This window comes from Salminus brasiliensis, chromosome 1 (genome assembly GCF_030463535.1).
Source record: "Salminus brasiliensis chromosome 1, fSalBra1.hap2, whole genome shotgun sequence".
Classification (NCBI taxonomy): Eukaryota; Metazoa; Chordata; class Actinopteri; order Characiformes; family Bryconidae; genus Salminus; species Salminus brasiliensis.
In genome coordinates this window covers 57,705,197-57,720,750 of record NC_132878.1, presented here as the reverse complement: position 1 = coordinate 57,720,750, position 15,554 = coordinate 57,705,197, and the positions used below count along the sequence as shown (strand labels likewise).

The window sequence follows — 15,554 nt, the reverse complement described above, 5'->3', positions numbered from 1 at the left end:
GTGTAATGGTCCAGCAGTGAAGGGCACGCCAAGCTTGGCTGGAGCAGCATGTTTCTCCTGGACAGACTTTCAGTGCAGTAAATTCTAGCTTAAAATAGTACTTTGTTTTTAAATCCTCTCATCAAACATCTAGCTGCCAGAGTAATGTGGTGTGATGATGGGAACGTTGAACTAGCGTAACAGAAGCTGACAGAATGAAACAGTCACACTATCAAAATGCTAAGTTGCCAAAATAAATGTAATGGCAACACTTCAAATCAGAAACATTGTGAAATATATTCAATTCAAAGGATTAAACAGGGAAATATCCTTATCGGCTACGAGGATACAGTGGCTTGTATAAAACATGAAACACTTTAGAATTACCAGTGCCAATGCTGGTCACACATTATACATCAAAAACCGTCTAAATCATGACAACTTTCTAATCACAATTTTAATCTTCTAGATTTTAAAGCTGTTCAGAACTTTCTACATCTAACAAAGAAATTAGATGATGCATGCAGCACCCTTTAGTAGATCTATCCCCTCACATACTGCATTGCATTGTTCAAGACACGGCTTTCTTTTACAGGTGCACATACACAGCACAATACATTCAACATACCAGATCAAAAAATATATATATACCAATCAGTCATAACATTAGCATCATTTGCTTAATACTGAACAGGCCTCCTTGTGCCACCACAAAAGATCTGACCACTGGAGGCCACAAGACTATGTACAATGAGAGGTAGATTCTCCATGGGCAACAATGAACCATAGGTGCCTATAATCATGTTGTGGGTTCACTGGTTGTCCCTTCTTGAATCACTTGTGGTAGGTACGGACAACTGCATACCAGAAAAAGAAAAAAAAAAACGACAAAAAACACAGAAGATCTGATGTTTTGGAGATGCTCTGACCCAGTGGTCTAGTTGTCAGTTTGGCCCTTGTCAAAGTTTCTCAGATTCTTAAGCTCACCCATTTGTCCTGCTCTTAAAAATCACCTTCAAGAACTGACTGTTCACTTGACAGATGTAGATTAAGAGGTTTTTCCACTTTTCCTGTCAGTGTATCTCATGATGTGTAATAAATCATTAAACAAGCAGGCCCACAGTGAGGATGGACCACTCCTCTGAAACCACTTCCTCTTTACCTTATAATCAAGCACAGTGAGGAATAGCAGACTAATATTCAAATATTTAGTATACTACAGATGTATTACGAATTACAAGACTACTACTAGTATTTAATGCGGGGATTAAAAGATTATGAATTATACAGAAGCAGGCAGACTAGAATTGTTTTTTTTGTAAGTCTATTTAAATAGGGCACATTTTCAGACACTACAACCAAGACACCACTGGAGCACATCAACCTGAATTATGAATTTTGTAAACCGTTACAACCTTTATTGTGCACTCATATTAAAGCAAGTGCTCAGGGCTCTGTTAAACTTACATCCACACTCTTTAAAAAAAAAAAAAAAAAAGTTATGCTTTTTATGCAAGTTAAACGAAAGCAAGAATAAGCCTCCTTACCTCCTCTGGGAGCTGCTGGTATCTGCACTCTGCTGTGGCAAGGATGAGGAGTGGAGTAAAGGAGGGAACGTCCTGTAGAAGAGTGAGGAACGTGCTCTTCACTGTGTCACTGATGGCCTCCCACCAGTCACTAATATGGGGCATGTAGACTACACTGGGCATGCTCCGCTGCGCCTCCCGAAACACCTGGAGTGTCACAGACACACATATACACATGCACATGTACATTTATATATTTCAGTAACATGAGCATGGGTTTATTTAAGCTGTGTATTAAAACTGTTGTTTTCTAACTACAGGCTCGTTCGCAATCAGTGATACAGGATCAGTCAAAGAGTGCATGTCTTCAATCTCTGCACCTACTCTATTAAACACTAAAGAGACGTTAATCCAAAAAGAGTAGAACTTTGGTGGATTCCTATGAAAAATACAGCAATGCTAAATTTAGTCTGTGTCAGGCTGACTCGTGGGGCCAGATTCATTAAAAGCACCACCAGATTTACTGTGAGGAAATTGCATTAAGAAAGCTCATTCATTATCATCTCACTCAGCTGATTAACCAACAGATTTGAATACACATCTGTTAAGTCTGCATTAAGCTTCATTGATGCTTTTCTACCCAGTTTTTGTCTTGCCACAGTGGGTGGGCGTTATTGTTACATAATTTTATCTGTTGTTTATATGATGCTGTATTACATATATCTTTCCTTTGTTTTTGCTCAATTGAACCTGTGGCCCTGGCTCTAAGATTATTGAACATGCAAACATGTGCTGTTGGTCATTAATATGCATTAGCTTAGTCCACTGGTGACAACTCACACAATGCTTATAAGAAGCAACCTGCAAATAAAAATGCACAGTTTAACCTGAAAAACAGACAAGTGCTAGAGGGGAGTGTGTGTGAGTGAGTTTACCTGAGCACAGGACTCCTCTGGGGTCTTGGCACTGACTGAGTAGAGGGTGGGCAGGTCGAGGCGGTGCACAGTGAACTTGTCAAGGTGATGCAGCAGGGCAGGTGCCAGGTGCGTGCTCTGGCCTGAACCCTGAGGCCCGGTCAGAAGCAGTCGCGGCCGGTATGAGGTGGGCTGCTGGTAGGCAGACCTAATTTAAATAAATAAATAAATCAAAATGTCATCCGAGAGGAAGGTGCACCATTGTGGCTATGAAAAAAGTCTGTCCCACTGGGACAGACATAGATCTTTCAAGCTCATGATTACATGCCTGACAAATGTAGGAATTTAAATTTCCTAAATAAGGCCTAATACAGGAGATATGACCATTTATTGGGAGAAAAACAAATCTGCACGCTACTGTAAAAGTGGGCACACCCCATTACAAACACTGACTAAATGTTGCAAGTAATTAGAAGGTAGTACTAGTTCTCTATAAAATTTTAAAAACATAAAATAACTTGTATGGAACACTTAAATAACCTAAACATCCTTAAAGGAAATGTAACAACTAAGAGAGGACCAGCAGGAAGTCCATGTCAGCATGTCAGACCATTAAATAAGTAGAGTATTTTACTGGAATCTTCATATACAGATGCTTTTTGCTTTCGTAGACTGAACACAGCTTAAATGCATTCAATGATCTATACAACTATTAGCAAAACACCACAGTTTTTGGTGCATTTGTAATTACAAACAATAGATCTGAATCTAAAGGTCACAAACTCCTTATTACAATCAAAATAATTTCATCTGTGTCTAGGGGGAAAGCAACCACCAATGTCTGAAAAATTAGCTTTTTCATTATGCCATTACACACAGCCTAGTACGTCACTTGAGAAAAGGTTAACATCATAACAAATCAATACAAATGGAGAAGAAACTCTTGCCCATCTTAAAGTGTTATTCCAGAAAAGGCCAACAGAGGGCAGCAAAACAGTTTACAGTAGACAAGGGTCTCATAAACAGTCAGGTTAGTCTAAGCAGTTATTTTTTACTGCCTTACTTTTAATTCATGCTGGAACTATAATGCCAGTTATGTAAACGACATTTACCCTTTATAGCATTGCCCCATAGAAGTGATAAAAAGATCTTACTTAGAGATGTGCTGACAGCATTATCATCAAAACAATGCTTAGAAAAACATGAGTCACATTACAGCAATTTCAACTTCATCCTGTTATTTGGAGATACCAACTACTTCTGATTTGATAATGCCCAGTTTAGAGACATTATACTATTTTTCAACCCACACATTTGTGTGCTATGTAGTTCTGCAGCTCACATTCACACCCAATGTTGTTATATGTCCAATAATCATATGCACTCATATTATTAATAATATTATTACTATTATTTTTTTTACTATTAGTTATTATTATTCATACAGCTATGCAATATCAAATTTTTTGTTTATGTTTATTTTATATGGAGACCAGTGACACATATAAACGTTATTCATATACCAGCTGCAAAGGGGTTCACTCCACAATCCAAAAGTCAGCACTGGTGTCATTACTCAGTATCAGCAGACATATGATTAGTGTATCTGAGGCTATAACTCACGTGGTAAAATGAAGAAAGGGTTTGTATGCTGCAGAGGAGTCCGATTTCTTTGGGGATCCTGGCTTAGCATCATAAATGGACTGAGTACCAGCCCCGTCCTCTCCCTCGCTATAAGAGTCCTCCTCAAGCAGCTGATTGTCAGTGTCTGTGCAATGAAGACAGGGGAAAACAAAACTGGCATTTACAAAAAGCACGCCACTGCTGGAACAGCTACAATGTGCCCAGAATACTTTGGACATTAAAACAGTAGTGCAAATCTGAGCAGAGGAAACTGAAGACATTAACCTAATTGGAAACTCCAGTACGTACTTTTAAGCATTTCTATTAAGACATATGCCATATTTATAAGTCTGACACAACCTATTTAAAAGTTCCCCCTCTAAACTAGCGTTACTGAAGTAATGTTCTGGAGTAATTGCTTTAGAGAAAAAACACTCCTGGCTTATTAGAGCTATAAGTCAGTCTATGAGTTATTCGAAACGAAGAGAGCAGTCCAGCAAATTGAAGTCATTAAAAGGAGTGGGAGATGTATTCCCTGCAGAAATACGCAGCAGGAATTAAATCACTCTGTGTAATCTACTGAAACTAGCTAGCGTGACTAGGTTTGGAGAGTTCTTGAAAATGGACTGTGAACGGACAGCAATAGGATGAAGCACCACAGCATCTTCTGCGAATTAAAAGACGTGTAATACTTCATAATTTGTGAGCATTTCAACTCATTTTCAACACCACTTACACAACAAATTGAAAGTTTAGAAGCAACACTAACTTTGCAAACTAATACATCATTTTAAATGAACCAAATACAGGACTGTTAACATGAACCCAAAACAGAACCAGATGGCTTCAGTGCTCTAAACTCTAATGGAGACTCAATCTTCTTCTGATGGAATCTCAGAATTATTATTTAGTGACGTTCAAGTTAATCATAACACCGATCTGAACTGCTGAGCCATGTTAAAAGCCTAGATGAAAATACTTTCCACAGCACCAATCAGCTATTAAAATCCTTGTAAAAAAAACACAAAAAACAAAACAAAAACAAAACTGTTATTTTGCATTAAACTGTATATTATTTGTTGTCATTTTATAAAAGCAGTAGCTACTTTGTAGAGTAGAGACACTGTATTAGGGGTTAAACTTTGCTTCTTCTTGCATCCCTCTTTAGCCACATAAAATTATTGTATGCTTAACTTAAGCTTTTGTGGCTATGCAATATCGCAAAAACCTGTAGGCAGCTATTCTTCTGATGGGTCTGTTTTAACCCGCTAAGTGCTGGAAGGCTGCGACCGTCTGGTAAACCTCGATGTTAATAAAAAAAACAATGTGGATAGGGTCGTTTTCTTTTTACAAGTTAACCCACAAAATGAACCACAAGTGATCAGTACTGAGACCACCACAAGAGTAACTTAGGTCAGTTCATCATGTGATTATAGGGATCAAAGGCTTTACAAAATTGTGAACTTGTAAAATTACAATTATTCCTAGTTCTGAGATCATTTCAACCCCTGAAACTGTGTCAAAAAAGCCCAATATTACATTAAACCAATGGAAACCAAACCAAACTTAAAACACTAAACGAAACTTATGAACATCAACATATAAATAACCTCTTGAAAGTTACATTTTAGAACAATTAATTTTTCCTTATAACAACCAAAAGGCAAGACAGTCACCTTGTACGTGTTCCTTGTGTGGGAGCTCTGCATGGGGGAAGACTCGAAGCAGGCAGTCGAGTGTGTGGGCCAGTGATCGCTCCAGCAGGGGCTGCAGCGTGCAGGACAGCGCTCGTCCTGGTGGGGCCAGGGCTCTTTGAGCTGCAGGTACAATGGAGCGCAAGGCGCGGCCAAAGTCCTGCGGCCCAAGTTCAATGGATCCCACGTCCAGCTTGTAGCGTTGGCTGCTTCCATAGATCTGAGGATACCGCCGCCGTAAGGCTGCCAGTGCAGCCTCCGTGCAAAGTGCTTTGATATCGGCACCGCAGTAGCCTGCAAGATCACTCACAATTAAAACACTGACAGACACTATACAAATAAACAACTTCACAAAAACAATGAGTTATACTGTACAATTCAATTAATTCAAATTTATTTATATAGCACTTTTCACAACGAATGCCGCCACGAAGCAGCTTTACAAAGATCTGTGTCAGAGTCTCTTTTGAGCAAGCCAGTGGAAAAACTCCCTCAACTCAACAGGAAGAAACCCCTCCTCCTGAGGTCGACACCAGATAATAACAATAATAAGCAAAACAGGTATAAAACAATACTGAATTAAGAGGAAAATGGCAAATGTGCAGTCAAGCCATAAAAGTTGAAAATGTGAGTGAGATGATAAAGTCCATGCAGATATACAATTACTGTGTAAATTATGAGTATATATGTGTTATAGATGAGACAAGAATACAGCACGGATCTATAAATATCATCATGTTCAGGAGATCAACATGTTTAGGAACAAACATTATGAATATAAAGTTCATTAAAAAATTACATTAAGTCTTCAAATATAAACACTTTAGTTCTGGATTGGAGATTGGATTATTTGCATTTTTGTGTTTAGTGTGCAAAATGTACCAGTTCAGACTGTTTTGCAGCTCCCTTTATACAACAGCTCTGAATTCTTATTAGGAGATAATTATTAATTATCTGCTGTGGGTTGTCCTTATTGGTCAATCAATTGACTAGATAGGCAATATTAGACATTCCACTCATTAGCAAAAAACATACATTACCTTTAATGAGCATGTGTTATTAGCTCATACATTAGCATCTACAACCTAAAATGTTGAGAACAGGCAAACAATGAATCAAAATACATGCATCAGTGTATCAAGAGCCACAATCTTTCTTACCGACACATTTTTCTGCCAGCTCGTCCACAAAGGACTCAGCCAGCCCTGGGCTCCAATCCCTGGTGTGGATTTTTAGAATGTGCTTTCGGGCCTGCAGACAAGAATACGCCAAAGATGTGTAAAGAAGAAAAAAACAACAAAAAAAAAAACATTACAACAGGAGAATACAAAACAGTACCAACACATTAAGAATAACATCTGAAAACCACAAGTTTTGATAAGTCCTGCTGTGAAGACAAATTACAAAAGCATTCAAGCAAGCATGCTTTAGATACTCATAAATCTCACTGATCCAAAGTGCCTATAGACTAGAATGTTTTTTTTTTTATTATTTGAATAAAAGTAAATCATAAAATACACTGTTAAATCAGCTATGAGACACCAACTGAAGCGGAAAAAATAATGACATTGGCAATAAAGGAAAGACAAACAGAGGTAGACTTGCAGGGTGACATATCTAGCTTAGTGTATAAGACACAGCTGCTTGAAGTAGAATTAGTTTGGAAGAATACAGAGTATTTATGTACCTTTTTGTCTGGCAGGTTGAACAGAAATTCCCGGTCAAAGCGGCCAGGCCTCCTGAGTGCAGGGTCGATAGAGTCAAGTCTGTTTGTAGCACCAATGACCACTATCTCCCCTCGACTGTCCAAACCATCCATTAAAGCCAGCAATGTGGAAACTATGGAGCTTAAAGAAGCAAAGAACAACAAAAAAAAAATAATTCAGTCACATTTTTAAATTTCTGATGAAACACTGCGTAACACCTCTCCAGTGCTCTGGACTAAAGAAATTACCTGTGGATCTGATCCTGTCTGCTAGAACGAACAGGTGCAAGGCCATCAATCTCATCAAAAAAGATGATAGAAGGTCTCATGAGGTATGCCTACAGGTAGATGTGAAGAACATTACTACACTGATAAACCACAAATCACATTGTAATAGCAATTATTTAGTGTACATTTCCCACCACGGAAATCGGCAGTCACAAATACACAGTTCCAAGACTACCAGTCAAGAGTTTGTTGCCAAATATCAAGATCAATGTCAGTAACCTGGTCAAAGAGAAGGCGGAGTTGTCGTTCTGACTCCCCCACCCATTTGCTGAGGCAGTCAGCACCCTTTCGCATGAAGAAGGACACTTTCTTGTCCCCATGACTGCACTCATTAGCCAGCGCCCGCGCCACCAAAGTCTTCCCTGTCCCTGGAGGCCCATAGAACAAGCAACCCCTGTGGGAGAAAATATTTGTTTGTTTGTTTGTTTTCTAAGAGCTAATCAGTAAGTTTTCATTCTGTAACACTAAACACAGGTGTATATAATTATTAATTAATTAATATATATATATATATATATATATATATATATATATATATATATATATACACATACACACATGTTGAATTAATGAAAAGAATAATAATCAGAACCTTGGAGGCTGGATCTTGAACTTCTCAAACACTTCAGGGTAAAGAAGCGGAAATACAACCATTTCCTTGAGAGACTTGATGTGATCTGCAAGCCCTCCCACACTGTCAAATTTCACCTGCATTAAATGGTTAAAAGCTCCAGTAAGCAAAACGATCTTCTCTATAAAGCATCACTAAGCACAATCTGTGTGCATTCAATTAGTTACACATCTAAGGACACCAGAGTTCTAAGACTTACAGAGGTGTCCAGATTCATGGGATCCACATCAGCTAAACTAGCACCAACTTTAGCACGATCGCGCAGCACTCCACTTGCCAGGTCCTCTGCCCGCAAGTTCATAGGCAGACATCTGTAGCAGAAACAGACATTTCATTCTATAACGACAGAATGGTCTCAAATTCTCTCACTCTCCCTCTCCCCCAATGACATTAAAAAAAACAGGTGATAATTAGTAGAATGAAAAAGAATACAATATACAGTCATGCCCGAAAGTATTCATACCCCTGTCAAAGTTTGACTTAAATTTACTTTTATTTAACCAGAAATTATATTTTTGCCTGGAAATGACACAGGCATCTTCCAGGAGATAACACGATGATGTACAAGAGGCATCATTGTGGGAAAAAATATTTCTCAGCTTTTATACACATTTGAACAAAAAGTGGCATGTCCAAAATTATTCATACCCTTCTCAATAATTAATAGAAAAGCCTTTATTGGCTATTACAGCAATCAAACGCTTCCTGTAATTGCTGACCAGCTTTTTGCATGTCTCCACTGGTATTTTTGCCCATTCATCTTTAGTGATGAGCTCCAACTCTGAGGTTCGAGGGTCTCCTTGCCATCACCCTGATCTTTAGCTCCCTCCACAGATTCTCAATTGGATTCAAGTCAGGACTCTGGCTGGGCCACTGCAAAACATTAATGTTTTTGTCTGCTAACCATTTCTTCACCACTTTGGCTGTGTGTTTTGGGTCGTTGTCGTGCTGAAATGTCCACCGGTTCCCAAGGCCAAGTTTCTCTGCAGACTGCCTGATGTTGTTGTTGAGAATCTTGATGTATTGCTCTTTTTTCATGGTGCCATTTACTGCGATCAAGTTCCCTGGTCCATTGGCTGAAAAACACCCCCAAAACATTAGGTTCCCACCACCATGTTTGACAGTGGGGATGGTGTTCTTAGGGTTGAAGGCTTCTCCTTTTTTACGCCAAATGGTGCACACATCATTGTGGCCAAACAATTCAATTTTTGTTTCATCTGACCACTAAACAGAACACCAGAAGTCATCTTCTTTGTCCAGATGAGCATTTGCAAAGGTCAAGCGGGCTTTTGTGTGCCTTTTCTGGAGAAGTGGTGTCCTCCTTGGCCTGCGTCCGTGGAACCCAGCAGTGTGCAGTGTCCGTTGAACTGTCTGCCTTGAGATGTCGCCACCAGCAGAGTCCAGATTCACCAGGATGGCCTTGGTGGTGATCCTTGGATTTTTCTTCACCTCTCTCACTATTCTCCTGGCCAGCACAGGTGTCACTTTTGGCTTCCGACCACATCTTCTGAGATTTTCCACAGTGCGGAACTTCTTGTATTTTTTAATAATACTTTGCACTGTAGCCACTGGAACTTGAAAACATTTTGATATGGCTTTATAGCCCTTTCCTGACTTGTGAGCGGCCACAATGCACAGCCGCAGGTCCTTAGTGAGCTCCTTTGTCTTAGCCATGACTGTCCACAAACCAACTGCAGAGAGCTGCTGTTTTTCTCCTGTTGAGTTGATTAAAACAGCTGTTCCCAATGAATCAGGGTAATTAGGATGCTTTAAAACAGCTTGGACTATTTGGAATGGTATAGAACTTTGGATTTTCCCATATACTGTGACAGTTTTCAAAGGGTATGAATAATTTTGGACATGCCACTTTTTGTTCAAATGTGTATAAAAGCTGAGAAATACTTTTTCCCACAATGATGCCTCTTGTACATCATCGTGTTATCTCCTGGGAGATGCCTGTGTCGTTTCAAGGCAAAAATATAACTTCTGGTTAAATAAAAGTAAATTTAAGTCAAACTTTGCCAGGGGTATGAATACTTTCGGGCATGACTGTATATATAAAACCAGTCACATGTGCTTTGCACAAAAGCCAAGACTTAGATCAACAAGTGTCCAAGCGACAAGATTAAGGTCACCTGTTCCGAGCACGTGTCATGCTTTTACTTTTTCTCCTCTCAAAACGCTCCTCGTCTGATGAAGATGTAGTATCACTACTGTGGATAGCATGCTTCTTTATTCTGGTTTTAAAACACAAAAGGGAAAAAAGGATAAAACATTAAACATGCAATGAGATCTACTGTATTAACTTCAACGTAGTAGTAGAGTCAGGTAGAACCAAAGACGGTCAGTCTTTGGGTAGAATGCTATACATAGATTGTTTCTCAGTCAAACTGGTACTGTTAGCTACACTACCAATTGTCATGTCATATGTTCTCCGCAGAAACTAAAAAGGTCACATACCTAATATGGCTTCTTCTTGCAGGGGACCTGTGTGTATCAAACAGCGTGTTCTTACTTTGTTTCCTGTTCACTGGCTCTACAGTAGGATACGAATATGAAAAGAAAAAAAAAAGACATTGCAGCAAAACAGTGGAAGATATACTGATCCTCAAAAGCACTTTAATGGCAAGTTATGATGAATACCAATGGGTGGCGCCTCGTATCGCTGTACAGTTTTACGTTGCCTGAGGTTATAAGGTCTGTCATTCTCTTCTCCTGCTTCCTCTGCTTCATCTCCTTCATCATCTTCATCATCCTCCCCTTCATCGTCCTCATCTTCCTCCTCATGGGATTCTGGATCATGAAAAGTAATATAGAAGAAAATATTTTAAAAGAAATTCATTTGAAAATTGACTGAAAATGTTCATTTCAAATTTCAATTAACAAATTAACATGACCAATTGATTTAAAGGATGTAATAGTTCAGCTCAGTGCAGTAAGTAGTTACACTCAAATTGTAAGATTTGAGGGTAGAAACTTTAACAAATAATAACTAAGAAACTAATTGGGGCCCAGCTTTGAAATACTGAAATACAGATTTTGCTTTATTACATCCTTGGATAATCCATGACCCCATTCAACAGGTCCTAGGTGGCCTGGCATGGGAGGATCCTTTCTTGCCATTGTGATGTACAAAACACAGTTTGGTAGTCATGTTAGAAAAGTACATAAATAGCAACACACCTCAATGAGTATGTGCAGTAGGGGTGGACATTATGATCATATTTTATCAAATGATAAAATGGTGTTATTCTAAAACACAATATGCTTTTATTAGTATATTGATATTATCAGTGCCTCAAGAACACTGACTGCATGTTTCATTATAATGAGTGTAGTTAGTCCTGTTTAACCTGAATGGAGTAGAATTTTTTTGTGCATTTTGTTGCTGCACATATGTCTCCTGATACATATGGTGTATTGTGAAAATATCATGAATATGATATTCATATTAGTTTTTTTTTTTTTATAGCAAAAGGTCATAAGTGGGAGCATACCCTCAGTTCCTTCTTCTTCCTCTTCAGGTGCCTCGGATTTGCTCAAAACTTTATGATGCGTCTGCATTCCAAACGTATTCCTCCTCATTGCTTTTCGCCTCTTCACACGAGAGTACATGTCCATATTTTCCTGTACAGTCAAAGAAAACAAACCAAAAACAAATAGGTCATTGAAAATAAAATCTAAATAAAATGTTTATTATAACATGTTTGAGCCAGCACTCACCAGTTCTGTATCTGTCCACATCCGTAGCCGCTCCACTTCTCGATTCTGTCGTATGCTGCTGATGTTGTCCATCTCCTGAAGAACTGCCTCTGCGGTACTGTCAACAGAGAAAACGTGGAATCTCAGCAGTCAGTCACACACAAATACAACTCAAACAGAATGACTGTAGCTCAAACACATAATTTGTAAATTTATCGCACCAAATTTTGCACAAACACAAAGCAGCTAAACATACACATCAAATTATTAATGAATGCACACCAATCCAGGACCATTGCATTAGCATTGCCCACTCCAGTCCAAAAACCCTCCTCTACTGTTTCCAACTCCAGCAGGTCTCCTCTCTCCAATAGATTCCAACCATCTGTCTTCTACCAGCAGCATGCTACTTCAAGCATAAAACTACACTGAAAGGCCCTAGTCAGATCACTCACCATCCCTTTCAGCTTTGTTAACTAGATGACCGTATTCCACCCTCAATGCTTTTAGTTTTGTAAGCTGTTTGTTATCATAAATCTTCCTCTTATTTGAAAAGGCTTATACCTGATTATGTTCATTCAACATTATTCAAACTTAGCACACTATCAATTCTCCTTAGCTCTTTTTAGAACGTTTCAGAACACTCCTAACATACAAGCACAGCTTCATCTAAGGTTTTATACCACATGACTCAGAAGCTCAGAATCGCTGTACTGATCATGTTTAACACTGACAACTATTATGTGGGTGTAGTGGACTACATGAGGGATCATAGAAAAGGCTCACACTGTCTTTTCACCTGGAGAAATCTATGGCCGATGACAAACTCCTAATGTCTCACAAAAAGAATTGCAATAAGTATCCATCACAAGACACAGACAGGAGCTTCAGAAACCTGCACTCATTGTTTCTGCACTAATTTGTAACAAATTAATAAAAAAGGAGTGAAATAATAACATCACTTTTAAACTCTGTCCAAAGCATCTCTTTGTTTACATTCCCTCCATTCAAAGTTTGGTGGTCATCAGCAGCACAGAGGAAACAATTTGTCATGTTTGTCATTGTTTTGGTGGCTTGCTCCCAATTTATTTTGTGCTTTTATTGGCTACTACTCATCTCCATGTCTACTGATGGTTAGACTCACACAGTCTGCTGGTCGCTTTTTTTTTTTTTTTTTGTTTTAAATGTGACAGCTCACAGACTGAGTAAATTGGGTCACTAAACTATTCCCTTTTTCTGCCCCAGTACACATGATACAACTAGCAGCTAATTCACAAGTCTTTCTTAAGTCACCATAGAAAGGTGGCAGCAAGGTAGGGGGGACTGCAGGATCAGGGATGCAAACCCATGGTTTAAACAATTCAGATTAGTAATGGTGGGTGAAAGTACATATTAATAATTAATAACTAGCGTAAGATGGCAATGACCGCAAGCAAATGCTTTCTGATGATAATCAGTTCTGTGCAGTGGTTGGGAAGTATTTAGAAGATCTATTTCTCTATAAAAAAAAAATAATAAAAAATAAAAAAATAAAAAAAAACTAAACTAAAAAACGGTTTAATTCATGTTTTTTTTTCCGGATAAACTGGGTTGAATCAGATTATGCCACAGGGGTTAGAATTGTTAAATATGACATTTTTCCCAGTTCACAATTGGTTTTCATTTACTGTGTTTTTTTTAGCCACAGTGTGGCAGTACACAGTTTGGTAAAGACTTATATTACTATAAATAGTTAAGTGAGTAGAAGATGGTCTCCAAAAGACATAAGGTTGAGGATAAAACATGCTTATACAGTAGAAAAAAAAGAAGAACCATGCAAATGTTTGGATACCCCAAAAAGATCTCATAACTTTACCATGGTCTCAAAATTTAATTAGTTTGTTATGGCTTGTTCACATTTATTAGGAAAGGCCAGGTGATGCAAAGCTTTAGAAACACCCCTTAAACATTGACCCAACAACCACCTAAAGTCAGGGTTACACTACACAATTTCCCCCCATATTGTAGCCCTGATTATTAGTCTAGGTGAGTCTTTGCTGGCTGGCGGTAGCCTGCAGAGGTTGTTTTTTTTTTCAGGGGAGAGAGGACACCCGCAGGGTGCCCACACATTTACTTGAGGACTTTTTTGTTATTTTAAAACTCTAAAAAGGTATAAATATAAACCAATCTTGCTTAAAATAATAATGAAATCTCTTTCATCAGTCATATTTAAATTGCGTAGCTATTTACAGTGTTAAAAACATGGATTCTCACTATTCACTACAATGATTATATTAGTTATTAGTTCTATATTATGATTATTATATTAAGATTATGTTGCACACCTGAGCATAAGAACAGTCTTATGTGGTGGTTCTGTAACTTTTATCAATAATGTATTAATAGTTCTGACCAGAGGAGGATGAGTCTTGGTTCCTCCCAAGGTTTCTTCCTCCAGCTCTGAGAGTTTTTCCCTTGCCACTGTTGCCTTTGGCTGCTCACTGGGGGTCTTAGGTTTCTAAGTCTTGTTGATTTCTTGTACTCTTACTGATTACTGATTTTGTAAAGCTGCTTTGTGACAAGACCAGTTGTAAAAAGTGCTACACAAAGAAATTTGATGATTTGACTGGATGGATACTGAACATTTTAAAACTGTACAATACCACAATATTGATACTATTTATATGAGAAGTGCATTCCTGCTTTAGCTTTCTTCTGACACAGGCTTCTGTAACACACCGCTAACAAGGATGTTGTGTCAGTCACTTTTACAGACTCCTGCGTCAGTAAAGACTCTAGTGCCCGTTACCTTCTATTTAGTCTATGGTTTGTCATGATGTGTAGGTGTGACAAAGTGACACAGTCGTACAAATCTGTGGGAAATGCTGAAAACCAAGCATTGTACCACAAAACATTCAAATCTTTGACAGGAGTCATGTTTTCTGTCAACTGTAGTGAGAGGTTAGTACTCTACACTTGGGGAGAGGGGGTTCTAGACTGTAAAAACAGACTATTATAGTGCCATGTTCATGTGAAAATCAAGGAGCCACTTCCATCTATTATTTGTACCAAGATTTCTTATCATGTCCAAATCATGTCCAATTACCCTACCCTTACATTAATTATTGTAAAGCTGACCGGCCTATTTTAAATGCATACAGTATAATCAGTACATAATAACATGAAGGAGGATAATGCTATTGTGCTTGATAATGTACCTTGTAATAACAGACAAGTGATAAATGTCAATTGGATTAAATTAATAATCATCTCATACTCATTTAATATGAGAATATTAGTTTTATATCATATTATTAGTAATATAAGTTTTGCATGTTTCATCTCATGTTAACCTGGATAGTTTTTAAATCTCTGCCTTTGGTATAGAAAAAGGTATAGTATTACTATATTTAAAAGTATGGAAGTTCTGTAAAAACACGTTCACAATCACAGATATTTTGACTAGGGATGCCCAAACATTTGCATGCCACTGTGTGTCTGTATATAGACCAG

At 38.2% G+C, this 15,554-nt stretch overlaps 1 protein-coding gene across 4 annotated transcripts in view; it reads right to left on the bottom strand.

The window, feature by feature from the left end:
* Positions 1–15,554, bottom strand: part of atad2b (ATPase family AAA domain containing 2B) — a 76,746-nt gene that overhangs the window by 56,482 nt on the left and 4,710 nt on the right. For all 4 annotated transcript variants that reach the window (XM_072683159.1, XM_072683165.1, XM_072683177.1 and 1 more), the window contains exons 5-19: positions 12,084–12,180; positions 11,858–11,987; positions 11,004–11,153; positions 10,821–10,896; positions 10,496–10,597; positions 8,560–8,671; positions 8,322–8,437; positions 7,949–8,123; positions 7,691–7,779; positions 7,424–7,583; positions 6,897–6,987; positions 5,719–6,030; positions 4,043–4,187; positions 2,441–2,627; positions 1,527–1,712 (exon numbers count right to left, since the gene is read on the bottom strand). In XM_072683159.1, coding sequence (XP_072539260.1) covers positions 1,527–1,712; positions 2,441–2,627; positions 4,043–4,187; positions 5,719–6,030; positions 6,897–6,987; positions 7,424–7,583; positions 7,691–7,779; positions 7,949–8,123; positions 8,322–8,437; positions 8,560–8,671; positions 10,496–10,597; positions 10,821–10,896; positions 11,004–11,153; positions 11,858–11,987; positions 12,084–12,180 — 2,128 coding nt within the window. The remainder of the gene's footprint in view (positions 1–1,526; positions 1,713–2,440; positions 2,628–4,042; positions 4,188–5,718; positions 6,031–6,896; positions 6,988–7,423; positions 7,584–7,690; positions 7,780–7,948; positions 8,124–8,321; positions 8,438–8,559; positions 8,672–10,495; positions 10,598–10,820; positions 10,897–11,003; positions 11,154–11,857; positions 11,988–12,083; positions 12,181–15,554) is intronic.